This window comes from Mustela nivalis (assembly GCF_964662115.1).
Source record: "Mustela nivalis genome assembly, chromosome: 2".
NCBI lineage: Eukaryota > Metazoa > Chordata > Mammalia > Carnivora > Mustelidae > Mustela > Mustela nivalis.
This window is the reverse complement of record NC_139021.1, coordinates 115821061-115848026: the sequence shown is the minus strand read 5'-3', so window position 1 is coordinate 115848026 and position 26966 is coordinate 115821061. Positions and strand designations below refer to the sequence as shown.

The 26966-nt window shown below is 42.1% G+C and overlaps 1 protein-coding gene across 2 annotated transcripts in view; it reads right to left on the bottom strand.

Annotated features, from left to right (window-relative positions):
* PRKG1 (protein kinase cGMP-dependent 1) overlaps window positions 1–26966 on the bottom strand; it is a 1242412-nt gene that overhangs the window by 45758 nt on the left and 1169688 nt on the right. For both annotated transcript variants that reach the window (XM_082721092.1, XM_082721091.1), the window contains exon 10: window positions 6346–6442. In XM_082721092.1, coding sequence (XP_082577218.1) covers window positions 6346–6442 — 97 coding nt within the window. The remainder of the gene's footprint in view (window positions 1–6345; window positions 6443–26966) is intronic.

The following is a 26966-nucleotide window of genomic DNA, read 5'->3' as shown; positions in this document are numbered from 1 at the left end:
ATGTCAAAGTAGAGACAGACTTGACTCCTGGCGATGCGTACCGAGAAATGATCTTAGGAGACGCCATAGATCCTGCCTGCACCTGTTAGGCTCAGCTCATGGTCACTGAATGGGACTGTCATTAGCTACCCAAGTGACTCCCTTCGAAATCAATACTATTTATCACCAGAAATACTTGGCATCAGCTTAGATTCTTTTGAAGGAGGCACCTCAAATGAGGGTGACCCTTGGTAATGAGCCCACTAGAGGAACAGGGAGGGAAAGCAAGCTTTGAGTTTCCCGGAAGTGCAGAGCCATCGCTCACCTGGACAAAGGATGGGAGGCCTTGGGGGAGGGCTTCCGCAGGCATCCTGTGCAGTCAGTCACCATGGCCACACATGGCCATGCTGCCAGCCATCCCCCAGCTGTTCCATTTCACTTCCCATGTGGCCTCCCAGGGAAGGTCTCGATATGTTCCCGTCTTACATGGGGTTTCCCTTTGCAGTTAAGCTGTTCACCTTTCAGAATGATGACACACAGCTCCGCTGACCGAGCAATGGATTTCTCGCCTAATTGCTTCCTTAATCACCTCCTAGTCTCCTCTCGCCTTCCACTGGTAGACACAGCCCGCCTGTCTGGCCTGCGTGGGATGCCCAGTGCCAAGCAGCTGGCAAAGATACCTGACAGGGCTCCCGACCCTGGCTGGCCCTGTGACCCGGTGTGGCAGTGCTTGCGGCTTGCTGCCACCCTGCCCCCCTCTGGTGCTGTCCTCCCATTGGGGGAGGGGCACAGGAGAAAGGAGAGGAGACCTGTCTGGCCCGTGTGGCAAGAGCCAGACCCTTGCTATGCCCCATCAGGGTTCCATGGCTCAAGGAGGCTGTGGAGGAAGCTGACAGGATTCAGCCGATGGTAATGAACCTAAAGGAAGGAGCTCGAGAGCTTTGTGGGGATTTAATAGAAGCTGTCACCGAGGTCATTCTGAAGACCTCAAGCTCTTTCTCACAGTGGAGAAATTGTACTGTCGGGACTCAGCAGAGCAAGGGAGAAAAAAGGGTAAATTACTCCATCCCCTTCCTTTTCTCTGGGTAGAGCGAGAATGGTAGTTATCATTAGGGTATTTTAATAATGAAAATAGCATCACAATACTGACTGACTTATGGTGTGAGGCACTATTTGGGGGCTTTGACTCATTTAGTCTTTGTAACCTTGTGAGGCTTACATCCTACTGCGAGCCTCATGCTGGAGAATGGGAAACCGAGGCTCAGAAGTAAGTGACCTCTGACGAAATGCCTGGTGGGGAAAAATCTGAATACAGGAGATCTGAGTCCAGATCTAGCTTTTAGCTATGATGCTGTCATGTCTGATTTCTTTTTCCTCCACAGACATTTTACTATGGAAATAAGAACGGCAAAAGATTCAGAGAAGGGAGCGCCTCTGAAGGTTCCACAGAAGGAGATGTGAACAGTGGATTATCGCACTGGTGATTCTAGATTTGGGTCTAATAGAGGTGCTTGAATTCTAGAACTTTTTTTTTTAAACAAAGGTTGTACATGTGACAACATTTGTTTGATGTCACTGCAGTGGCTGTTGTTGGTGTGATAAGAATCTAACCAAAATGATAGAAAAAGTTTCCGGTTGAAAACAAATCAGTAGGGACACCTGGGTGGCTCAGTTGGTGAAGCCTCTGCCTTCAGCTCAGGTCGGGGAGCCTGTTTCTCCCTCTCCCTCTGCTGCTCTCCCTGCTTGCACTGGCTCTCTCTGACAAATAGATAAATGAAATCTTAGAAACAAACAAACAAAAAACCAAATCAGTAGTTCTGGGCTTTAAGAGCCTTTTTACTGACTGCATGGTCTTAGGCAACCGATATGCATTAACCGTGACGTCCTTCTAGTAAAAGCAGAGCACGTCTCATTTCCTGCTCCCAGAGTAACTAGAAAGGTAAAATAATGTGCCGGATGTGGACCAATTTGAAGGTCATGGAGCAGGGTTCAAATGCAAGGTCTGATTATTTTAGTAAGGAAGTGGCATCGCTATTTTAAAAATATGATTAGTATCAGTTGGTCTGTAAACGAGCCCACGTTAGTTGCATTTTACAGGCGTGTTCTGTATTGCTTTAGGTCATCTCTGTAGATGCCCTAACTCTGTTTTAGGATGCCACCTCCTGCCCAACACCACAAATGCTGCTCATACTTTGATTATTGGATTATTAGTTCCCATGACTGTCCTTCCCAGGGGCTGTTTCATGTTAGACTCTGAATGTCCCAGCAGGCAGCTTGCTACATAAATATATAACAAATGAAATAGAGACGATATAAACTGCGAAGACAGAGATTATGTCTTCCAGATCTTGGTCCCTATATTTTATCCAAATATGGAGCTCTGGTCTAGGAGGCATTGGATTGCTGAATAAAACCATAAAATATCTAATATCTAAAGCAACCACATCAGCATTGCCAGATTTAAAAGGCTGATTTGTGCAAATCTGTTCTGAAAAGCAAGCACGTCTCGGATGAGAGCAAAAGTAAATCAAGAATGTGACCATAGAGCAATGAGACTAGTTTTCATCTGTGGTGGTAAAATCAATCTCCTTATTCTGCAGTCATACCTTGCAAATTAAGGGGATTACCATCGTGTCTTAGAGTGGTGCTTACTGCTTTAATGAGTGAATCATCTATTTAAAAAAAAAAATGAGATCTTTTGCTGAAAGTGCTATTATAAACGAAATGTGGTCTTCTGGAAGATAAACAGGCAGCACTGAGCAAATTAAAAAGCTCATTCTTCAAAATAAAAAAGAATAGTCAGAAAATATGGTTTCTGCCAGATAACAGGGGAAAAAAAAAACCAAAAAACCCAGTACAGATGACTTCTCAGAGGTAGTAGTTGTGAATAGGACATGTCTGATAGTCAACTCATTAAAATCAGCTCTGCTAAAAGTATTTATAAAACAGAATTAATAGCTCCAGAGCAGATTTCCCATTCATATAAGACCAGTTCTTCAAGCTTCTGGTCTCATCACTGAACAATGATGTGAGTTTCTGTTATGCGCCAAAATTACATTCTCCTCTCCAAAAGTTGGCAATGAACTATTTAGTAATAGTCCTGCCTGAAAAATCTTCTGGCATCTAAACTCACCCAAATTGAGATAAACAATAAAAATTTAAGACACGCTAAGAAAACTTTTGCATATCATTATGCAAAGTAACATGAAGCTAATCTGTATAACAAATGATAATAAAACTCCTAAGTCCTACCAGGAAATGGGTTTCAACAACCTCAAATTTAATTCTTCATACCCAATTCAAGAGTTTTATAATCCTATTTTCTATACTTGGGATAAAATTTTAAACGCCATTATAAAATTAAAGTGCCCTATGGTTTTTATCATGTCATTTACCTGATCAACATCATTGCTGAACTAAGGATTGGTAAGTTCAACATATCCATTTTATATACTTGGTACGGTACTGTGCATATACAGAAGGGAAATTCATCCATAAATGTCTAGCAGGACTTTTTAATATATCACTCTATAATATTGATAACGATCTTGCACGTATCATTTTCAGAGGAGAGTGAAGTGAAGTTCTATAATCACAACAGAACAGGGCTCTGCCTGGTCCTCTTCCCACTGTGAAAGGCGTGGGTACTGGCCTGAAGGTGCTCTCTACTGCCCCCTGTCTCAGGTCTGTGGCAATTCACTATTCGCCATGACGACAGTATGCTAAGGCCAGACTCGGCTCTGGCCTCACTCAACACATACACAAACAATCACAGAGGAGAATATTTTTCATACCCAAGAGTTAAGAGTCTCAGGCAGTGAGTAAGTGGTAAGAATGGGAGACGGTGAATCGTAGTGCAAGAGCCATCACCTAAATGGCTAGCCCCACTCAACAGTGAACACAATCTGGATATTCTGATTTTCACAAGGGGTTTCTGGGTCAAGGGCAAAAATCACATGACATGAAGATGTGGCTTCAGAGGTTAAAACCACGTGCCTCTTTTCTAATGTATGGCTTGTGCCTAGCGGCCCAATATGGATTTATCATTCCTGCAGGTATCTAATGTTTTTGCAAACTGGACTCCAGTTAAAATTAATTCCTGAGGTGATGGTTTTGGTTAGTCTATAAACATCTGTGTGCAAGAGTAAAATAGAATATCCATGAAAAGAAAATTAGGCTGAACTACCCTGACTCTCTCCTGCGATGGAGCTTATACACATGTGTATACACACACACACACAGGTATTTTTGTCTTTTTAAATTACGTTTTACATGGGCACCTTTTATATGCCCACACTGAGCCGTCCCTAATTTTCTGGTAAGTTGTTCGTGCCTCCTGAAACATTTTGACAGAAGTCTCTAGAAGTTCTCCAATGTCAGCCTGGCATGTAATTCTTCAGCTTGACATGGTTTTGGTGTATGAGCAATTTTCAGTATTTCAAACATCCTGAGTAAATTCCTCTATTTCATAAAATACCTTACTGGTAACCTAAAGGTCCCCAACTTGATATCCTCGGATCCTTAGGAACCCACAAATTGGTTAACGTAGATTTTTTTCTTGGTCAACCAAAACAATAATTTTGCTGTCCAAAGTCTTTACAAAATGATATTTAAGAAACTATAAGTCACGAAATCAGCCTCTAGGGAGTTCTGTCTACATTTAGTTCTTCATTCAAAAAAGGATGGCAACCCATGCAAGCAGGTAAATAAACGCAGCCGACAATATGCTCTTCCTGACAGGGACCTCTGCCCCCTGAGCTATGTATGTGCCCCAACACCCCTGGACAAAGACAACACTGGTAATAAGTCTTCACCACCTCCACGAGCAGTTAGATTTTCTCACAAAATCAAAGTTCTTGAAAGTGAAATCTAACACTGCATTGACTGGCAGATTTCAGAAGAACAACTTTTCCTAGGCCCCGGATCTGTACTCCAATAGCCGAAAATTCTCACTATGACACCAGATGTCAGGTCAGAGGCAGCCTAACAGATAACATGCAGTGTCACCAGAAGCAGAGTGCCAACTCCACGAAACCCATCATGGCTTCAAATTTTCCTGTCTAGTTATTTTCTTGCCTCATGTTTAGATAAACAGCATTTTTCCTGCCTGTCAAAAGCCAGGAATCCCAGCTGCAGCAAAAAGGGACAAACAACCAAACCCAGCACTGGGCTGATCTGGTTTTAGGGCCGGGGATTTCTCTCATCCTCAATGGCAACAGGAACTGTTTACTGCACTGTAGAGGGAGTTCCTAACATACTGTACTGGTGTCTGGTGTCAGGGGTTCCTCCAGGTTCAGCAGAGATGCGGAAATTAATCTGCCTTCTCGAACCAGGATCATATCCACACCATCTCCCAGTGCAGCAGCTCAGTTACCAGAATACATTTTTTTTTTTTTCTGGTCTATGTAACAGATCAGTTCTTAAACTTGTATTTCAAAGGCCCAATATGCTATGCTTCCATTTGGTTTGCACCACATTCATGCAATATGTTGAATGAGTAAACTTGCACCAAAATGTCCCCATCGTCCTCATTAATACTTAACCTTTGTGTATGTGCACAAATGTGTGTGAAATATTCACACCATATTATCTAATATGGGTATATACACACTATATACTATATATGTGTGTGTATATATATATATATATATATATATATATAATATATATAGTCACTATAACTTGGTGCTTGCTATGGAATCACAGAATTAACTACAACATTATTTACATTTTCTTAAAGTTTTAAGGTATTAAACATTTTTAATTAAGTATAGATAGATAGATTTTACTCATTTATTTACTTCCCTAGTTCTGAGCCATATTCTCTAACTTATCCGATCTACAACCACAATGATTAAAATGTAAATTTAAATATCTATATAAAGGAAATGAAATATATATACATGTATTACATAGTGTATTATAGTCTGCATGTCTACATATAACATTTATATGTATCCCATTTCTTCTCTGTATTGAAATTTACATGTAGGTAGGTGCTTGACTAAGTGGATGAGAACTGCTCAGAACTCAGGAAGTTGAGGTCACAGAATACCAGCTGGAGAAAAAAAAAATTATGGCTCCTCATTAGGTTAATAGATTTACCTTTCATTTACTATGAGGAGGTTTTTCTAAAAAAGTTTTTCTTTTTTCTTTTAGTCATCAGTTTACAGGCTGATGTATATAGCTCACTGTACCTGTTTCAGACTCGGATATGCTGACATGAAAGCATTTGGTACCGATTCAGGAACAGTAATAAGTAATGATAAGGGACTAGAGAGAAATATTAATCTAGAGGGAAAAATGTAGGAGAAGCTCCCGCCCCCCCCCCCCCCCCCCCCGAGCACGTAAAGGAGAATCACCTACCAGCTCTACTCGTCCGAAGCCTCCGACTCCGAGGGTGTCGATGATGTTGAAGTCAGACAGTTTCAGGTTGGCGAAGAAAGCAGCTTCGGCTTCGTATCTGGATTTTTTGATGCGAAAAAATGGAAATTTCTTAGAGGCGCAAACACGAGAACCACGCACGACCGACGCGGAATGACAGGACTGTGGCTCAGGGTTTACCTGCTCAAATTCCATCTTGCTTCTAGAGTCTGTGTCTCCTCCCAAGCATAATTGTTTGGTTCCCGTTGTGCAGAATAACCAAGATTTGCACTTGTCTTTCAAAGGAGAGTAAGACAGAGCACCTGGCACCTGCCAGTCATGTGACTGCTACATCCAGCCACTAGATCGAGAGTTACATTGCAGGGCTTTCCTGCGCGTCTTCTTGCGAGCCCGGATTGTTGGGCTGGTTCTTTTTTGGTTTTGTTTGGGGACTGGGGGTTTTGCTCGGTTGGGGTTTTGCCGTTCAGATTTGGGAGGGCGGTTTCTCATGAGTTTCTCTTTTCCGGAGGCTGGCAGTGGCTCCTATCAGAATTTATTAAGAGCAGCAAGATCACTGAGGTCTCCAGAGCGGCATCACAGTCAGGTTTTAGAACAGATCCCAAAGGCAGAGGACTGATGTGCCAATGTCTGAAACGGAGGATTTCGGAAGCATATTCACCTTCCTAAAACGTGTCTCCCCTCTGTTTATGTTTACCCACTGCCTCTCAGCTGGTCATCCCAGTGCCTTTATGATTGCCAGTGTCTTACTAGAGCTCTGTGGAAGAGCAAAGACCGTGCTCCGAAGTCTAGCTCTGCCCCAGGCACATCTGACACACGCAAGCGGCCAAAATAAGCTTCTCTTGATGAGACAAGTGAATATGAGAGGCTTAAAATATCTTCTTATTAAAAGCCCTACTATTTTTAGAAAGGGCAGGAAGGCATAACAGTGAAGATGACCCTCCCTCTCACTCATGTCAGGTCAGGGAGTAATTCAGCTGTCTCCAAACTGAAGTTTCTGGATAGCTCTGTGCCACCCGTGACCTTCAGCCAGGCGGTACCCGACGCGGTCTATGCTATAGATAGATATGATGAATGTGCTGGAGAGGATGATCCCAACGCCGCTGGTTTGTCAGTTTCAGGATAGAGTCACCCGCAGGCGTGCGTGGCATTAAGCCATGTAGCATTTTAGCTATTCCTTTGTAATCCAACAAAAATTTAGACTCTTCACTTGGAAGAGACGTGAAGCAGCCTTCTAGGTGAGGTTTTAGACATTCTCCCCAAGTTACAACCCCAGTTGCGGTTTTTAAACAATTCTTGACAGACTCATGAGAGGGTACAAATGACCTCATGTTCATTATTGGCTGGTTCTGAGCCATCCACTCCCTCTAATGAACCTCCATAAACGAGGCTGCTGGCCAATCCTGATGGCGTTGTAGACTTCTCTCGTTAAACACAGTCAAAAGATTGGCATAGAGATTCTGGAGATGGTTTACTAGAATGGGGCATAAGTAGCAAATGTGCATTTCTAGCATTCCGACTGGTCCACTACTTTGGAAAATTAAAACTGCATCCCATTTAAAGGGCCAGTGGCAGAGTTCACTTCAACAGGTGCTTACAAGGACATCTGTTGGGATCAGACCCTGTCATGGTTTGTATGCGGTCAAGCATTTCTCGGCAGGCTAATCAAATTCTTAATGAGACTGTTTCTGAGTAATATCCTATGTGCTTGCCAGACTTAGAAATCTCAGACACAACAAGGGTAAACTCTTTCAGATTATTCTGATACCATTTTGTATAGTTAATAAAGTGTGGTGTTCTTATAGTTCCTGAAGTTACTCCCAAATCCTTACACTTGGGCTCTGTCAAGCTAGGCTAGTGATCTCCAGCCCTGTCTGCACCCAGAACTACCTGAGCATTGCCCAGAAACCATGTAATGTGGGTCCTAGCACAGAGTGAGTGAAGCATAAATTTTGGGGGGCAGTACCCAACTACCTGTATTTTTTTTAAAGCTCCCTTGGGGATTCTGATGTATAGCAAGCATTGAGAATTATAGCTCCAACTTCTCTGAAAGCCGAAGGAATTCCAGATACCATGGGAGCATTTTAGGGAGGATTAAAATGGTCCTGGGAAATCAGTAGTTGCCCAGTGAGTCTGGGGTTGATGTATTCATGCCAAGAGGGCTGGGGGCTCTTACAAACTTGTCTGGGTCCCTGCCCTCTGATCCTAGACCCCTTGAAATGACCAGTAATGGCTAACAGAGCTTAAAACAAACAAACAAACAAACAAACAAACAAAAAGGAACATTGCTAAAAAAACAAAAACAGATACAGAACGCAGAAATCATAAGCTTAGCTGTTTAGTGTTTGCATTTCTACAGCAAAATCCTGACTTTGTTTATACTCACTCTCTGATTAACTACTGATGGTATTTTCATTAATAGAATGGATATATTAATTCTCATGTTAATAGTAGACATTTTCTCTGTAGCCATTAAAATCCACCTAAACATATATGGCCTCATACACTGAAGGCACAATTACCATTAAAGAAAATATTTCATGTTTTAAAGAAAATAGGTTGGTAACACTGCCATCATACTTTGCTAACCTTGGTAATTACTTTGCTAATACGGCTTGGTGACTTTTAAAAATACTACCTAGTGGGTGATTTTAATCTAGCAGTTGGTAAAATACATTCTGAGGGCCCTTCAGATAACGTCGTCATTGTCTTCTTCTTCTTCTTTTAAGATTTTTTAAAAAGTTTTATTTATTTATTTGACAGAGGGAGACCACAAGTAGGCAGGGAGAGAGGGGGAAGCAGGCTCCCCACTGAGCAGAAAGCCAGACTCAGGGCTTGATCCTAGGACCTTGAGACCATGACCCGAGCCAAAGGCAGAAGGCTTAACCCATGGAGCCAGCCAAGAGCCCTTCAGATAACATCTTCTTGATGTTCCATTCCATTCTGTGTTGGGGCCCGATTCTCAGAAAGTTCAAACCATGTAGGAATGCTACCATAGCGTGCTTTACTTTTTCTTTCCCACCCAATATGTGAGTTGCTTAATATTTTGCATGCATTTATTTCTCATTTAGACTACTCTTTACAGACAAGAGTTATATCATACAGACCCTGTATACTTCTTGTTTTTAAATAACTTCTGTTATTCTATTATGGTGGAAATCACACCAGGCAAGGGACCTCTGTAAAAAACTTAAACTGTGGATGATCTGGCTTTTCCGTTATCTACACTTGTTTATAACTTGGAGACACACTTTCCTTCTTCCTTTTTACTCAGGGATGATTTGAAGATAATTTGAATCCATCAGTTATGTTCTACTTATTTTAGAGTTGGTATAAGTTTGAGTGGGGAAGGAGACTAAATAAATTGGTTCTACTAAATAAATTTATTTTGCCCAAGGGAGGTCAGTGTGGAACCCAAGTTTCTAATGGGGCCCAAGGAATTAAGCCCAGCTTCATTCAATTCTAAAATTCATCTATGAAACAGCATTCATGAAAAGGACAGTTGCCAAGTGCTAGGGGAAATTCTTTTTAGGAAGAAATAAAGTTCATGACATTTCGTTAAAATCTAGAAAGGCATAGAAAGTATGTTTTCTAATGTCCTCAATTTAGTTTGAGATATGGATTCCTGAAAAGAATATTGTTATTATTATTTTAGTATTATTACTTATTTTTTAATTTAAAATAATTAAATTTCAAATTTTATTTTTTAAATTTTTTTTAGTATGGGGTGAAAGCAATGGATCCTCTTCTCAGAAAGTGCAAATATGGACAAGCCCTTTTTGATATGACCTTAAAATAGGTCAACAACACAAAAATGACCATACAACCAGAAATTAACTGTGTTGGGTGAAGGAGACAGAGGTAATTTATCATTTCTCAAACAGTCCTGACTATAACATTCAGCTGGGGCTCTAGGTAACTAGAATCTATAGGGTAATCTTTAAATAGTGAAATACTAAACTTTTTTTTTTGAAGAACTGATTAAAACAAATGAAGTTGTATAGATGTTCTCTCTTTTCATTTCTGCCTTTATACCAAGAAGTTTCAAAAGCGATGAAAATGCAAAGTAGCAGGTGTAAAGATGAGAGAAGCAATGCGTCTATGCCTAACCTAGAAACAGAACAGTCCAGAAATCATCTCAGCCTCTCTACATATACAACCACATATCTTCACAGTATTACATTCACTGTTTTTAGGAAATAGATAATAACCATTTATGTTTTTCCATCACTTCCAATATTACCAGATTCCACAAAGCCATGGAGTAAGAATCAGTTGTCATTATTCACAATCGTTTTCCCACTGTTGCCATAGGGCCATGAACCAATGGTGTCATCATCTCACAACCACAGAACTGGGCTCTGTACTTGATAAGTGACCATTATTATTAAGAAGTAAATGTCTCGCTTTATTGGAAACCATGTATGATGATTCTAGCCAGTACAAAAATGTGTGGAACTTAAAATTTTTTAACTTGAGATTAGAATAGCAGTCATAGCTTAGCATTATCTTATAAAGCAGACTGTATCATGTGCATTTTTAATGTGTCAAGGAGTCAAAGGAACATAATAGTTGTAGAAGGGTTACAAATGCCAGTAATTAAGAGTCAATGGAACCAAAGGCTACTGTGGCCCTTCTGCTTTAGCCCTACTCATCTATAATCCACATTGCTTCAGAAGGCCACTCTTAAAGTGTCCAAGGAAAATCACATAAAGTTCATAAAATCTTAGCATCTCCTAATCCACCTGCAAAATAGTTACCATGGCTTTGCCCGAGCTCATCTGCTATAGGGTATATTTTTGTTTCTTGATGAGTTTAGTTTTACCACGTTTTGGAAATCTATAAAAGTGAAATTCTTCAGTAACTACATGGACTCTCATCTATGACTAAGTTTCTTATTCTATAACTTCAGTAAGATGATTCAGTTTCTACTCTGGATGTAAAAATAACAAAAGAGCATTCTAGCATACAGACAAAAGTTAAGGACTTGTGGTCCTGCTTCTGCCAATGATTTGGTACCTCCAAGTCCCGATTTTGCCAACATTTGGGCCTTTCTAGGAGTGTCAACAAATTTACATTTAGTAAGAATAAATTTTATAATTTGTCAGAATCTTTAAATGTCCAGATAAATGCCTAGAAATCTTCTAAAACATTTTAAAAATTTTATTTATTTGAGAGAGAGAGAGAAAGCATAAGCAGGGGAAGCAGAAGGCAGAGGGAGAGGGAGAAACTGTCTCCCCACAGAGCAGGGGGAGCTCATTGTGGGACTGGATCCCAGAACCCCAGGATCAAGACCTGAGCCGAAGGCAGTCCTTTAACTGACTGAGCCACCCAGGCACTCCCCCACTTTTTTATATGATCAAAGAGCACTGAAATCTATAAATATATACAGAAATCGCTTAAAAGGGGATAAGAGCTTTCAGAAAGTGAGCCTTAAAGCACAAAAGATGCACACATGATCTATGAAATAACCAGGGTATAATTCTGCCTGTCTGGTGAATAAACAATTTGGTATGCAGGACTTTATGCAGTAGTAGTTCCTGATTTCATAAAGCTTGATTCCTTTGGTAATTTGTAGGTCTGTAGAAATTCAGCCAGAAAACCAACTTTAGAGAGAGAAAGTAGAATTGGAAACCGGACCAATAATGTTTGCACATTAAAATAAATGTGGTTTGGGCTTAAACCGCAGGTCTCCCTCAACTCTGTGTCCGTACAAACAGTTAGTACCACGTCCTTCCTTATTCCCCTGATTCTCAGATGTCTGGAGTTAGCTGAGTCAGCCACCCAAATAAAAATGAGTAGTCTCTCTTAACTCTATAACTCATCTCTTGTTAATTTACCTCTATTAAACTCTATAACTCATCTCTTATTAATTTACCTCTATTAAAAGTTTCATTGATAACTGAACCTGAAAGTAGAATCTTTTGACTTCATTGGAAAACAGAGTAAACCATTTTATAACTTAAGGTTTGAACAGGGAGTTATTTCCTGTTGAAAGAATCATGGTTTTCAAATAAACCAATTTTATAGAAGTCCCTGTTAACATGAGAAAACTTATTCCTAAAATTCTAAGCAAAAAGGGATGATTTCTCAGTTACTTGGTCATAAGACACATAGGGACAGTTGTTTGTATAGTCACTCTTCTTTAAGCAGCAGTGATAGAAACTTCTAGAAATAAAAAGTTTAAAAGTAATTTAATGAATATAAAGTATTTCATTATGTCAATTTTCGCCAGAAAGTGTAATCTTGTCTTTAGGGAATCTGAGATAATATTACTTTGTTCTCTCTATTTCAAAAATTATAGTTTTCAGGAATAAGCAGACTTTTTTTTTTTTTTTTTTGAGTACTCTAGTCGTGAAATAGTTCTACTTCTTTTTCAAATATATTCCCTTGAGGAGATACAGCCAACAGGAATACACAGGAAAATTGCATTTCTCATATCTGCTGCATAGTAAGAATGATAGTAATTCAAATATTCTGCATTTAGAAAGCACCTTTCTTCCCAGGACTTTAAATTTCTCTCATTTAATTTATCCTTCCTGATTCTCTGTAAAGATAGGATAACAAATACTTTTCCTTCTCTTTTTCAGTGGGGCAGACCAATCATTGATAAGTGGTTGGTTTCAGAAATTAAATAGCAGAAGTAGGGCTAGAACATTTGCTCAAGTTTCAAATCACAGCATAGTTACATTTGCTCCTAAAAACTTAATTTACTTTTAAGCAAGATAGGAGAGAATCATACAACTTTAGAGATATTTTTATCTTGAAGTCTGGAGATACTAACATGGTTCAAAATCTGGACTGACACCATTGGGAGTTCACCTAACCCAACCTCTGATCTTTTAAAGATAAAAAGCAAAGTCCAGAGATAGTAAGCAACTTAGCCAAGGTCCCAAAGACTTGGGGACACAGGCCAGGTGTTTTTACATGTGATCTTTTTACTATCTGATTCTATCTTTACAGTTTTTATAATATTCCGATATTTGAAAAACAAAGGCAAATGTAAAACTTAGAGTATATTTAAGCAATATGGTACAACTTATTATAGTTGGGACTAATTTTAAGGTTAAGATTAAATCCCCCCCCCCTTTTCAATATTATAACACATAGACTAAGCATGACCTATAAAGAAAAGTCTTTGGGTAGAAAAGAAATTTTTCTATTTCAGGGGAAAGCTTGGACTGTCTTCACCCACCTTTTCTTTTAGAGATGTGGGTTATGGCAAACAGAGTCCTCAGGGAAACGGAATGAGAATGTTTCCACAATGGGTATTTTTCCAAAGTGGTGGGAGGTACGAAGATGACGGTGAGAGGTACTTCCCTGAGGTCTGACTTATGGGAATGGTAAAGGCAGAAGGCATGGTTATCTCTACCTCTTTTATTTGCCCCGTGCCCCACCTCCCTGGACTTGAGAACTCTAACCTTCATCTTAAAATTAGTCCCAGTTGTACTCTTAAAGGAATCAGAACACCGAAATGGGAACAGTAGGGTTAGGGCTCAAATAAACACTAGGGATCCGCTTTTATTTCTGGACTTAGAACCTATGCTGTGTACTGGCATCTGTCTGTTTCCCCTCTATCCCTGAAGGACTCTCCAGGAACTTAAGGGACAGGGGACCGGTGGTCATGATCACAGTGGGCCAAAGAAGGAAAGATAGTAAAATGCAGTGTGTGGCAAGAACGTTAGACGATCAACACACCCTCCCAATCCTCTGGGGATATAATAAAGGAAATGACCAGGAACTGGCTCAGCACAGACCCGAGCAAGATACTCTCTTTCTGTAAAATAAAGGGTTTGCACTAGACAGGTCTACAAAATCTACTTGCAGCTGGATGGTTTTGGGATGCCAAGTGTCCTGAGATACACACTTTCCCTTTTCCTCCTTTGGGGTCCTATTCCCCACTCTTCCTCTAATCCATGTCTCCTGGAGCTCCTATTTCAGGAAGTACTACCAGAAGCTTTCATGTAAGGGAGTTCTGCTGTCAGCTCCCAGTTACCAAGGCAGCAAGCAGGAGAGCTCCCTTCCCTGGCCAAGGCAGCAAGCAGGAAAGACAAGTGTTGATGTCCACAACAGGACTACAAATGCACTGCACCACACACTGTGACAGACCGGGGCTCCCTCTTCCCACGCATTCCCATCAGAATTACGGTTACAAAGAGAGCTGATAAAACCCTGGGAGTTGGGGCCAGACAGCAATATTTTACCGTACGATGTATAGGCAAGTCTATGCAGATGTTACTTAACAAGACTAATAATCGTACTGAGACAGGTAGGGACCAGGCGAAAAAGCCCTCAAGGGAAAAAAAAGTTTTGGAATCAGGGCGCTTTCTGTGGGCTGGTGTTGCTATACCACTTTCGTACAGAGCAGACCCAGGATGAGGCCAGGATTTGGCCCCATATAGGCCCCATACATTGCAGGACTGGAAACAGAGGACTCCACTCTAAAAAGCACCCTTGAGTTGTGGGAATAACCTGCCTCTGTCGACCAATAAGGGCAAGGCTCTTCCAGCCAATCAGGATGAAACTTTTTTTTTTTTTCCCCTTTCCCTCATTAGCATCCCGGACCGCTGAGTGTGCGCCTGAGTGGGAACCCCAGGGGCAACTTTCTCTGTGTAAGCTGAGTCTCCTCTCCATTTGGGGAAGCCAGGTTACCTCTCCTCTGTCAGCACTCTGCCTCCCTTCAACTTTATCTGTGACCCTAATAAAGCCTCGTATGCCTCATTTCTATGTTGGGGGGCCCCAGAACCCAACCCTGGTAACAACATATGAGTTTTAAGGAACTCCTACAGTTGATTTGTGTCTCTATGTGACAGACACCTATTACATGTTTACAGTAACACCGGGGCTGTGTCCCCGGTTCTAAATCATTATTCTCTAGTGACCTTTGAGAACACCACCCATACTGGAAAGGAGGAAAACCTGTAAATCTTTTCCTTAGTAGAGAACATATTAAGTGGGAAAAAAGAAAATGAAACAAAAAATTTGCTCTGTCAGGTTGTTTAGTAATAGTAACAGTGCATTTATCAGGAAATAGCCCGCATTTGTCAACAAGTAACTGCCACCTGGAGGCAGAATCTGGCCTTGTCCTAGGTTGCCGTCAATACAACTGGACGATAAAGCAACTTTACCAAATCTTCTTCTTCTGTTCCAGCCTTCCTTCCAGGCTACCATATTACATTTAGGTGTCCTGTCTCTGAAGAGTCCCTTTGGCTGACACAGCTTCTCAGACTTCTCCCGTTTATCATGACCTTGATGGTACAGAAGAATACTGGTCTGTGTTTCATAGCACGTCCCTCAATTTGGGTTTAACTGGTATTTTCTCATGGTTTTTGCTAGGGTTATAGGTTTTTTTTTTTTTTGCAAGGAAGACTATGGAAGTAGAGTGCTATTTTCATCACATGATAGCAAGGATATATAGTATTATTGATAGGACTATCATTGATGGTGCAAATTTTGGTCATCTGGCTAAGATAGGAATTCTGTATTTTATAACACAGTATCACATTCTAGGAATCAATGATTGCAACAGGAGCTGTATTAAAATGTAATCTTCTCCATAATTGTTACCTTAGAGATGTGTCCCCTCTTAGGATGGAGTAAGTGCCGAAAGGCATCACACATGTCCACACTACTCAGCTTTCTGCCCAATAATCTAAAAAGGTCATGACAAAATTCACTACTTGGGATTTGCATGCTGATGGCCACAATAGTAAAAACCCATCTCTTCCCACACATTTCGTATAGCACTGAGGGAAGAACTTGATACCATCAAATTACTGCCTCTTTTCTTATCTACACGTACACCAAATTTTTACCATAATTGTTTGTCTGAGTACATGTCTCACTTGTCATGGACATTTAGAACTAATTTGCAATCACATTTCATGTCAATTGTACCATTGATTGAAATAAATTACACTTAAACTGACCTTCACTTCTGGGTTAGTACATCTTGGTTATTTCTCTGTGCTTGTAACAATGGATTTTATTTTATTTTGTAACAATGGATTTTAAAGACAACTACTCACTAAAAGACCACATCGTTGAGCAATCCGTTAGAATGCTAAGTGACTTCTTCTAATATTAGGTTATGAGTATTTTTCTGTGTGCATATAATACAAATGATGCATTTATTTCACTACTTTATGAACCTCCTGGCTCTGCCTTGTATATAGCCCCTTGAATAGACTGGGTCATTTCCTCCCTTTTTAAATCATCAGTAAATAACAGAGAGTAAAATGAAGAAAATGAGAAGGGGCATTCAGAGATATTATGGTTATTCTTTATATTATTTTACAGCTAGAGAATGTTTTTTCCATGTGTGGCTTCTTTTTCCTCACAGATTTTCTCCAGATCAAGTTGACCTTCTGGCTACATCCTACTCTCAATTCTCCTTTTGTGACCTCCTTTTTCCTCATTCAAGTTACTGACTTTCTCTCAGAAGTTAATGGCTACCAGATTTACATGGCCTCGATGGATGAATTTGGTTTTGCAAGAGCTTGTGACAAGAGAAGCAGCTACATGTATGACGGGAGTATCGCCTTGACTCATTATCAGCAGTGCAGTGTGGACGCTGGATGTCCACCTGAGAACACACAATATCTGAATGGGTTCTCGGTCTCAGTGGGAAGCCTGATGTGAGGCTCAATCCCAGGACCCTGAGATCATGACCTGAGCTGAAGGCAGATGCTTAACTGACTGAGCTGCCCAGGCATCCCAGGATAACGGTTTCTTTAATAGTGATGCCCAGATTATCTAGTGCCTTCGAGGGATGGGGGTATTTCCTGAGGAAGGACATTGTCCATATTATCGAAATTTTTCTTTTTTGATTACCACATGAATCTCTCACCCTATTACAAAAAAAAAAAAAAAACAAAAACCTAGGGCATCAATATTTCTAGAATGGATTATCTTCTTCCAAATCATTTAAAGCATAATTTATTGAACATAGTACAGTGTTCAGAGGCTATCATTCCCAATAATCAACCGTGTGTGGCTACCTCTACTTGGGAGGACCCCCAACCACAGTCCTACTATGTGATACTTAAGATTAATTGCTCAGATTTTAAGCATTATCTCTCACCAGAGGAGTCAGGGAATCTTACCTCCCATTTCTGACCCAGGTACACTTATCTTGTGTCCCTAAAAGCCAGAGAGCCGAACTTGCTACAGATGTACCTATAATATATCCATGTAATCAGTGATTACCTAAGGAGGCCATGATACAATATGATTAAATACCGTCTCCAGAGCTGTGTGTTCTGCACAAATCCCAGCTCTATCTTGGATTGGCCACATGAGTTTGGACAGGCTTCAGAATCCCTCCACACCTCAGCTTTCTTTGACTGTTTCATGGGCACACTAGTCAACCAACCCCACAGGTTGTGGTGAAAAATAAATGAGATAAATGCATGTGAAACATAACTGTAAGCAATCAGTGATAATAAGATGATTGTTACCTTTCATGGAGTTTGCATGGTGTGCCTGATACTTTTCGTCACTACTAACTGCCTGATTTTCCTGTCCATGGATGTTTGCTTCTCCAAGTAGCTGTTCTTCCCCTCAGCTGGGATCTAGCTAGTAGAGTTCTGTGTCCAGCAAACTAGAGATAAATGGGATGTTACTATACAGAGATCACATTAATTTAGTATTAATGACAAGTATGTCATAGAGTTGATGTTGTGTTCTTTTCCGTGATTCTCAGTTTCTTCATTGGAAATATTCTAATTGGTGGTTTATGGTGCTCCTACTACACTCTGGTTAACTCTTTGTATTGCTGCTATGCAATGCAGTGCATGTTATCTTTTCACCTTCGAATTTCTAAACCATCTTAGAATCAGGAGCTATCAAATTGATGGGATACGTGATCAAGGAAGCATGAGATTTCTACAGTCCATTCTAACAGCCCTTTTAAAACGAGCCTATGTGAGGATCTCCTTTTCAAGTTTAAATTTAATAAACTTCCCACCATTCTACCAGGTATTACTTTTAGAGGATATGGAATTTATGAGCCGTCCTTCAGACGAAGGAAAAGCACAACACTCATGTGGTTTCAGGACTAGGTCCTTCCGATCAAGTCTTCCCTGAGCTTGTGGGAGACATGATCCAGCATCATGCTGTTGGTCCCAGTCAGGCAATAGATACAGAGTCAGACAATGACCTTCATGATCCAGAGCCTGGAAAGCATAACACAGAGACTCAAGAGGCATGCAGAGAAAGCCAGAGAGGGTCCTCTCTGAGGACGAACAGGTGCCAAAATCAGAATTGCCAAGAATCTGCTCAGTGACCCAATCCTGCAAACAGATCCCTCTTCCATTTTTTAGGGGTTTACTCCCTCTGAGTCACTTCTTTAAAGCCACCATGAGAGCAGCTCACTGGGAAACAGGACAAAGACCTGGCCACATTCCAGAGGCACAAATGAGCTTGCTGATTCCTTCAGGAACGGGTCGGTGACGCCACAGATGCCTCCTTCTGGACCAGAGACTCCTAAGTGTGCCTTTAGCAGGGGCAGCTCAATTTCAAATCCTCCACTTTCTTGCCTTTGGCAGATCATCACAAATATGCCTTTGATAAAGACCTGACAAGATTTACAATGTCTTTATCCCACTGAGTAATGTTTATGAGACAAACATTCCCTGAGGTGATTTGTAAAGATAAAAATAAAGGAGAAGAGACAGAGAATTCTATCTTGATCGTTTTCCTGACAAACAGCAACAGAAGGAGAAATAGTACACAGAAGATATATGTTCTTTTTTAGGCTCCAATGAAATGTATTTGCAACATTCCATCATGTCACCCAAATCTATTAACTATGCTGTTAATATGGTACAGTTAACATCAGGGGGACATTTTATGGCAGTGGAAAAGAGACTCGTCGGAGGGCTAATGTTTTTGAGATGAAATTGACATGAGACAGCTTTAGACTCTACTCAGGAAACCTGTCTTGTAGCTAACCCTTCTAGCAAACATGATCTACAGTCCACTTCCACCCATGCTGCTGACTTCAAGAGCCCGGTCTGAGCCACAGAAATGCTGTCCAGGGTCCACACACCAGACAGAGCATGCAGAGACATGGGAAGAAAGGCCTTGTCACTGCTTGTACAATCCCACCATCCTTGTGTGTCCATATGCTCTGCTAAAATTGAGCCCTTCCTTATGCACCTGTTGCTGAGATGTCCTGTCAGAGGGGCTCAGGTGGCAAAGGGAACACTCTCACTCAAGTGCCCTGCCCAGCAGGGGACATGCAGAACAGCCCAAGAACCTTGGGAGAGGAACTAGAAGACAGTCTTCTCCTTCCAGGCTTGATATGATCATTTTTCTGAATAGTGTTTGTCTGGCTGAGACAAAAGGAGAAAAGCAGATCTTTCCCATCAAAAGAGATCCCCTGATGGCTTAAGTACAACAGCACCCTTTTCTTTAGCTCAGGTCCCCTCCGTCCAGACACATTTCTTCAGAGATCAGCAAAGCAGGGGCTTACATTACTGGTTTGGCTGCTACCTCTTTAAGTCCCATCTTTTACTTTCCACCGAAAACCCAAATCAGAATCCAAACTACGATTATGTTTGGATTTTAACCTGAGGTAATGAGGCTACCATGATTACAGCAGGGAGGCAATGGGCAGCCACAGTGGCTCAAAGAATCTTCTTAAAAAAGAAAAGTTTTCTTTTCATTCAGAAAAATGTCACCAGGATTACGACGTCAGCCTCACTTACTCACACTTGAACTTCACATGTACTTGCCTTAAAGAATTCCAAATCTCGAGAAGTGATAAACGCCTGCTCTAGGTTTTCTAACAGAAAGTGAACGTTTGAGTTTTGTAACTGAAACAGATGGTAAAGCTATGGCATCACTACCTCCCTCCTCAGGAAGGGGAGGGAATCAGAAAGTAGAAACATAAAGTTAAGAAATAACACGGAAACCGCCATTGTTTCCATTGCTTGCAAAACAAGTTCTCACTCCTTACCCACAGAACAACAGCAAGAATGTAATGGGACACAGGTGCAGTGCTCCTTCCCCAAGAAGTGAAAAGAGGGCACTTCTAGGTCACCTTGTCAAATGTCTTTCCAGCACGACAGGTGTTGTGAGAGCTACAGAAGCTATTTCTATTATTTATGTCTTTAGAGATTGCTAAAAATACCGAGTCCTTTCTTGTGAGAAAACTGCTTTCCATTTGTGCCCTGAATATATTGTATTCTTTGTAACACAATAGCACATTACAAAATGCATTACCTCTAGGGGAAGAAAAAAGGGATCTTAAATGTCATTGTGACTCCTAAATGTTGGTTAGATACCCAATATTTCCTTATCACTATTACTTGTGAGATAGATCAATATTGAACAACTTCTGTGTACTTCCAAAAGAATTCCAAATAAACCTCAAGTTCAGTGATTATGCCTGCCTTGTTGACCTGAATCATAAAAGTTTTTGATTTCCGCCCATAGATTGTGACCTCTATTTATAGGATGTATACAAGATACTGAATAGTCCTGAAGAGGGCAAAGGCTTTTTATTTATCTATCTATCTATCTATCTATCTATTTATTTATTATTATTTTTTTTAACCTTGCTCTGGATTCTCTGTGGAATGAAAATATGGTTCACTGGCACATCCTATGATCAGGGACTCGGCCATCTCCGTGAATGATTCAAACCCCTGAGGGACGCCTGCGGGCTGAACCCATTCCACCTTCTGGTGAGGACACACCTCCTGCAGTCATGATTTTTCAGCATGAAAGTTAGATTTCAATTGACCCCAAACCACAAAGTCCATTTTCAACGTTGGTAAGCTATCACCTTCGGTCGGTAGGCATGTTTTAGAATGGAAACCAAGTGGCTAAGAGTAACAGCAATTATCCCCAGGTTAATAAGAGACTCTTCTAGCTGGAGGGACAGGATTCCAGGAAAACTGTACAGTCCTTCTTTAGCACTCACTCATCTGCCTCGCTGTCCCGTGACAGATCAATGATGCGGGCAGCTAGGCTAAAAGGCATTTGACGGACTAAGGTAAATAACTGCACCATCTTGACCAGGCGGAATCAAAACTCTGAGGTGATTTTCGACAGTTCAAGGAATCTGAGCATGATCATCCTAACGGAACTCCAGTTTCCTGTTTTTAGCAGAATCAGCCAGTTCTTTGTCATCATAAATTACTTTTAGCAAATTACTGATTAAAAACAAGCATATGCCAGAGCACTGTTAGAGATGCTGAACATCCTATCATGGACCTATATACTAAAAAAAAACCCTACAAATAATGAAACCAGCCCAGTCCTCCTGGTGAGGGAGAAAGACAAAGAAACAAGTATGTGTGTAGTATGTCGATTTACGGTAAGGGCATGGAGAACATTTAGGCAAGGAAGGGGACCAGAGAGTGCTAGGACACAGGTGAGGAGGGTGACACCTCGGCCAATGTCTCAGGTGAGGATGTGGGGTGGGCGGAAGGGGAGCAAACTGAGTCCAGCCTGCGACCCGCCAGGATCGACCTCGTGCTTTCAGGGCGGGTGGCTGCCAGGCTGTGAGCAGGGAGCTTCTGCAAAGCAGAGGACAGGAAGGCATGGGGGAAATGTGGAGCCAGTTTAAAGTCACTGCCCTCTGCCCTCATCCAGGCAAGAAGAGCCTCTGCGACTTGGACAGAGGAGTTAACGCCCAAGAGTTGGTTCTGGAACAGGTACCGAAGGGAGAGTCAGTGCGATCTGTCGTCAGACGGACGTGTGCTATGAACAGAAGAAGCAGGGGGAGTACGGGTCTGAGTGACCCTCAAGAACCAGGATCGAGGTCTGCTTATTGAAACGGGGTTGGGGGGGGGGGCGTCATAAAAGCAGGTTTGGAGGAAGAATGGGAGTTCAGTTTGGTATTTTGAGTTTGTGCAGTGTACGATTTCTCCGAGGGGATTTAGGGGATTTGACAAGGGGGTGGCTGGATGTCCAACGTTTCAGAAAGGACACTGGGGCTGGAAAAGTGTATCTGGCAGGCACCTGCAGAGAGAGGTGCTGAGAGCTGCGGGGCGAGCCCAGGTCACCAAGGATGGAAGTAGAGATGCAGAGGGGGACAGATTGGGGTGCCCCACCGGGCAGTGGCGACACACAGGTCAGAGTCTAAGATGACGTGATGAACACAGAACACCAGGGAACACCGGCTCAAGTAAGAACACACTTCAGGGAAAAGAAGCTATGTTGGATGAGATGAGCAATGAGCCACAACCAGGGAGTTTCGCTTGCTGGAGGTCGCTAGTCACCTTGGCGTGGTGGTGATTAAAGCCTCAGGAGAGGGTGCCTGGGTGGCTCAGTGGGTTAAGCCACTGCCTTCGGCTCAGGTCATGATCTCAGGGTCCTGGGATGGAGTCCCGCATCGGGCTCTCTGCTCAGCAGGGAGCCTGCTTCCTCCTCTCTCTCTCTGCCTGCCTCTCTGACTACTTGTGATCTCTCTCTGTCAAATAAATAATAAATAAAAAAAACCACCCCCTTGTCAAATCCCCTAAATCCCCTCGGAGAAATCGTACACTGCACAAACTCAAAATACCAAACTGAACTCCCATTCTTCCTCCAAACCTGCTTTTATGACGCCCCCCCCCAACCCCGTTTCAATAAAAAAAAATCTTTAAAAAAAAAAAAAGCCTCAGTAGAGACTGGGAAGAGACTTAAAACAACAACAAAAAAAATTTCCATTTATTTGAGAGTGAGTGAGCACAACTGGTGGGCAGGGGCAGAGGGAAAAGCAGACTCCGAGCAGGACTCGATCCCAGGACCCTGAGATGATAACCTGAGCCGGAGGCAGACATTTCACCGACTGAGCCCCCCAGGCGCCCTGGAGATACTCTCTTTAGATGTGGATTATATTTGCTGATAAAAGGGAATCGAAGGTATTGGCTGTTTGGTTGGTTTCCAGCGACTAAAAAGAGACAGAGATGGTTACGGCGGAGCGTGGGAGAGTTTCCGGCGTGATCCTTACACAGGAAGGAAGATGGGCTGGGTGCCCAGGGAAGGGCTGGTGTGGGTCCAGATCAGTGACTGCCAGTAAGAGCGTGGAGTTTCCCGGCAGGGGCGCCTGGAAGGTCAGACTCCAGACAGGTGGAACCGTTGATAGTCTTCAGAAAGGACCCGAAAGAGAAGGCAAAACTGGGGTACACTGCAACACTTACACGAGGCCACATGTCTTTCTATCGACCACCCCAAACGCAAATCGCCATTTTATTTAATGAATGCTTCACGTGGGTTAGTCATTACTCTAAACCCTTTGCTTACTGTCATTTATTTTTCACAAGGAACAAGCCCTTTCTGAGGAAATGAATGAAAGCTAACTTTCCGAGATCCCGTGGAGGAAGGTGTGCACCTGGGTTTTATGTATGGGCAGCCGGAGTCTAGAACCTGTGCCATAAATCACTCCCTGATTCTTAACTACCCCTGTCTTTATATATCTGTCCATCCACTTACCTACCTAGAGAGCCCCAGAGTCCCACTTCTGTTTCATGTTCTCAGTGAGCCTTAGTGTTTCATATTTCTATATGAAAAATATTTATAAGAAAACAGAAGATTCAGAAATACAAACACTATGAACCTAAGTAGCAACTCGGGTCACTGTGGTGGGGCTGGAGTTGAAGAATGGGTTCCAGATGGACTTTTGATGGATGCTGTTATTTGGAGAGGAAACTCTCCCTCTTCGTGGCCCCATTCTTCCCAGGAGAGGGCAGAAGCAAGCTCGCTCACTATCCACAGAACCATGATGTACTGCTTCCCGGGGTAAACTGTGCTAACTCCCGAGAAGGAGTCACTGTGCTGGAGCACTGGCTGTGGTCATCAAATGGATGGATGGCTCTAAGGGACCATCAGGGACTGTCTACCAGGGGACAAGGCCTCCTGACCCACTCACACAATTCCCTGGACTCTGGGAGTCCGGCAGCAGCTGGTTACGCTCATCTCTACCCTGACCCGACTCCCAAATCCTACATAAATAAAGTGACCTTTACCTGACAGTCCAAACCTCCTCATGAACACAGAACTGACTCTGTCCCAGTTTTCCTTCTCTAGTATTTGGAACGTACTTATGCCAGGAGCACAGAAGTCAACTGTAATTATGACATTTTTAGTAGTTTTATGACATTTTTAGTATTTGCTAGCTTTTTTACTTGCTAATGAGAAAAAAGATGACTCTTTTAAGGAAGAAACTCTGTCTTACTTTGCATTTACTACAGTATTGAGAAACACGAAGCCTATGGTAGGCATTCAATAATGATTCTTTGATTTGTAAAAGGACTCATTTTAGACCATAATCTTGTCTTTTTCTGTGTGAATCAAATGAAAAATATCTGATATTCCAGCTGTTTCTTACTTTCTTTACTGACTAAATGCCTATGTGAACACTTGTATGACTACAAATCAACAGAACTTCACACATTACTCACGTCTAGACTTTCCAAGTTACATTTAATGAAGTTTCTATTTTCAGACTTTATGTGGATAAAACAGAGTACAGTGAACTATGTTGCTATACAACTAACCTTAACTTTAATATTAAGGAGAAAGAAAAGAAGAGAAAGTTGCAGTGATTTTTTAAAACCACAATTTATTATAACATATTAATGCATCATAATAATACATGAGATCGTAATTAGGCTTATATATTAGAATATATTAGGATTTAATGTCACCTAGCAAATTATCCCCAATCTTACTGGCTTGAAGAAACAATAAACATGTATTATTTTATGGTTTTCTCCGAGTGAGGAATTTGGGAGCAGCTCAGCTGGGCAGCTGGGTCTCAGGGTCTCTCTTCGAGATGTCATCGGAGGCTGCGTCATCTGAAGCCTGAGTAGAACCGATCCGGTTCCAAGGCAGCTGAATCACATGGCTGGCAAGCTGCTGTTAGTTGTTGGCAGGAGGTCCCAGTCACTCTCCATGTGAGCTTTTCCATAAGCTGCCTGAGTATCCTTAGGACACGGTGACTGGCTTCCCCCAAGGACAGCAATGGCAGAGGGTAAGGCAGAGGTCACAATGTCATTCACAGATTACATTCATGGTATCCTGCTGGTCACATGGGCAGCAAGAGTTCACTGGAAGAGCGGATGACACAAGGCATGGCTGCATTCCAGAGACGACTGATCTACCTCTGTCCCCTTCAGACCCAACACCTACACCTGGTCCAGAGCAGATGCATACTTCCTATCCTGTGGACAGTTGCCCATTTTTGAAGTAGAAGAGTCTTCTCAGCCAGCTTCCTGCTTGAAGAAGTCTGAGGTTCCAGAGGACTCTTTTCATACGGCGCTGGCTCTGTCGTCTCCAGTCCAAGCTGGTGATCTTTGCTCAGTACCATCCTCTTAGCAGCTCTGTGGGTCTCTGATGTGGACTGGAGTTCATTCCAGAACAAAATGCCACACTCACAGATCTCTTTGATGTGAGCTCTTCTCAACCTTAATCATCCAGGAAGGCTGCAGAGGGACAATACCCTTCAGCTTTTTGGAAACCCCATGTCTGACTGAATACTTTTTTGAGGCAACCCTCCGACACAATACACTTGAAGAAGATTTCAGAAAGATTTTCAAAAGATTTTACAGCTGTTGGTTTTAACTCTATATTTGTATCATGTTTTCCTAAGAGTGCCTTGGATTTGATGTTTGCCTGGAAGATGGTTCTGAAGCACAGCCTTCTAGAAAGGTGACGGATTATTGAATCAGCAAGTCCTCGTTTGAACATCTGACATTCCTTCATTAAACTTATTTTTCTTATATCACATTTTCCATAAGCAGAAACCTGAAGAACTTCTTCCTGAAGAAGCTTCTGCTTTCCACATCACCACAGGTGATGGTGTTGCTAAAATTTCTGACACCACGGTTTCCAACATTTCCCTCACTTTTCTCTAAGTCCTCCTGGGCAGCCTCCTCAGAGGCCTTCAGACTCCTGTTGAGTGTCTCTTCAAATTCTCCGGGTTCTTCCAGCTGCCACCCACCTTCCTCTTCTGATTCCCTCTCCCTTCCGCCATTTTAGGTTTTGTTATGGCAGTACCCAAATTCCAGGAACCAAAATAGGCATTAGTTATCTGATGTCATATAAAAAACTACCCTCAAAGTTTAACGGCTTGAAACAAGTTACTGTTTTTAACATTTATTAGCTCAAAGTGACTAGGTGTGGAGTGGCTTATGTGGGGAGTTGTCTTGCGTTACTCATGAGGTTGCAGTTAAGACACCAGCTAGGGCTAGAGTCAGCAGAAGGCATGACTGGGCGAGGGGAATCCATGCCAATGTAGCTCAGCCAGTGGTTAGCAAGCTGGTGCTAGTTGCTGGCATTTCCTCTCCAAGTGTGGGTCTCTTTGGAGGCTGTGTGAGGGTGCTCTCACCTCAGAATGAGTGATTCCAGAAAAAGCAATGTGGAAGCCACTCTGTCTTCTATAGTCTAGCATCTGATGCCACACAACGTCATCTCCACCATATTTTCTCCATCCTGTAGTTGAGTGTGGGAGGCAACGAGGAACCGATGCACTTGTCAGAGGGCGGGGACCACTGGATGCCCAACCTCAGCCTCTGGCTACCGGTATATCAGAGTGAACAGTGCCCCCCATTTTACTTCCACCCAGGACCACTGGCGGTGGCATTATTTGGAAATAGTGGTTTTTTGGG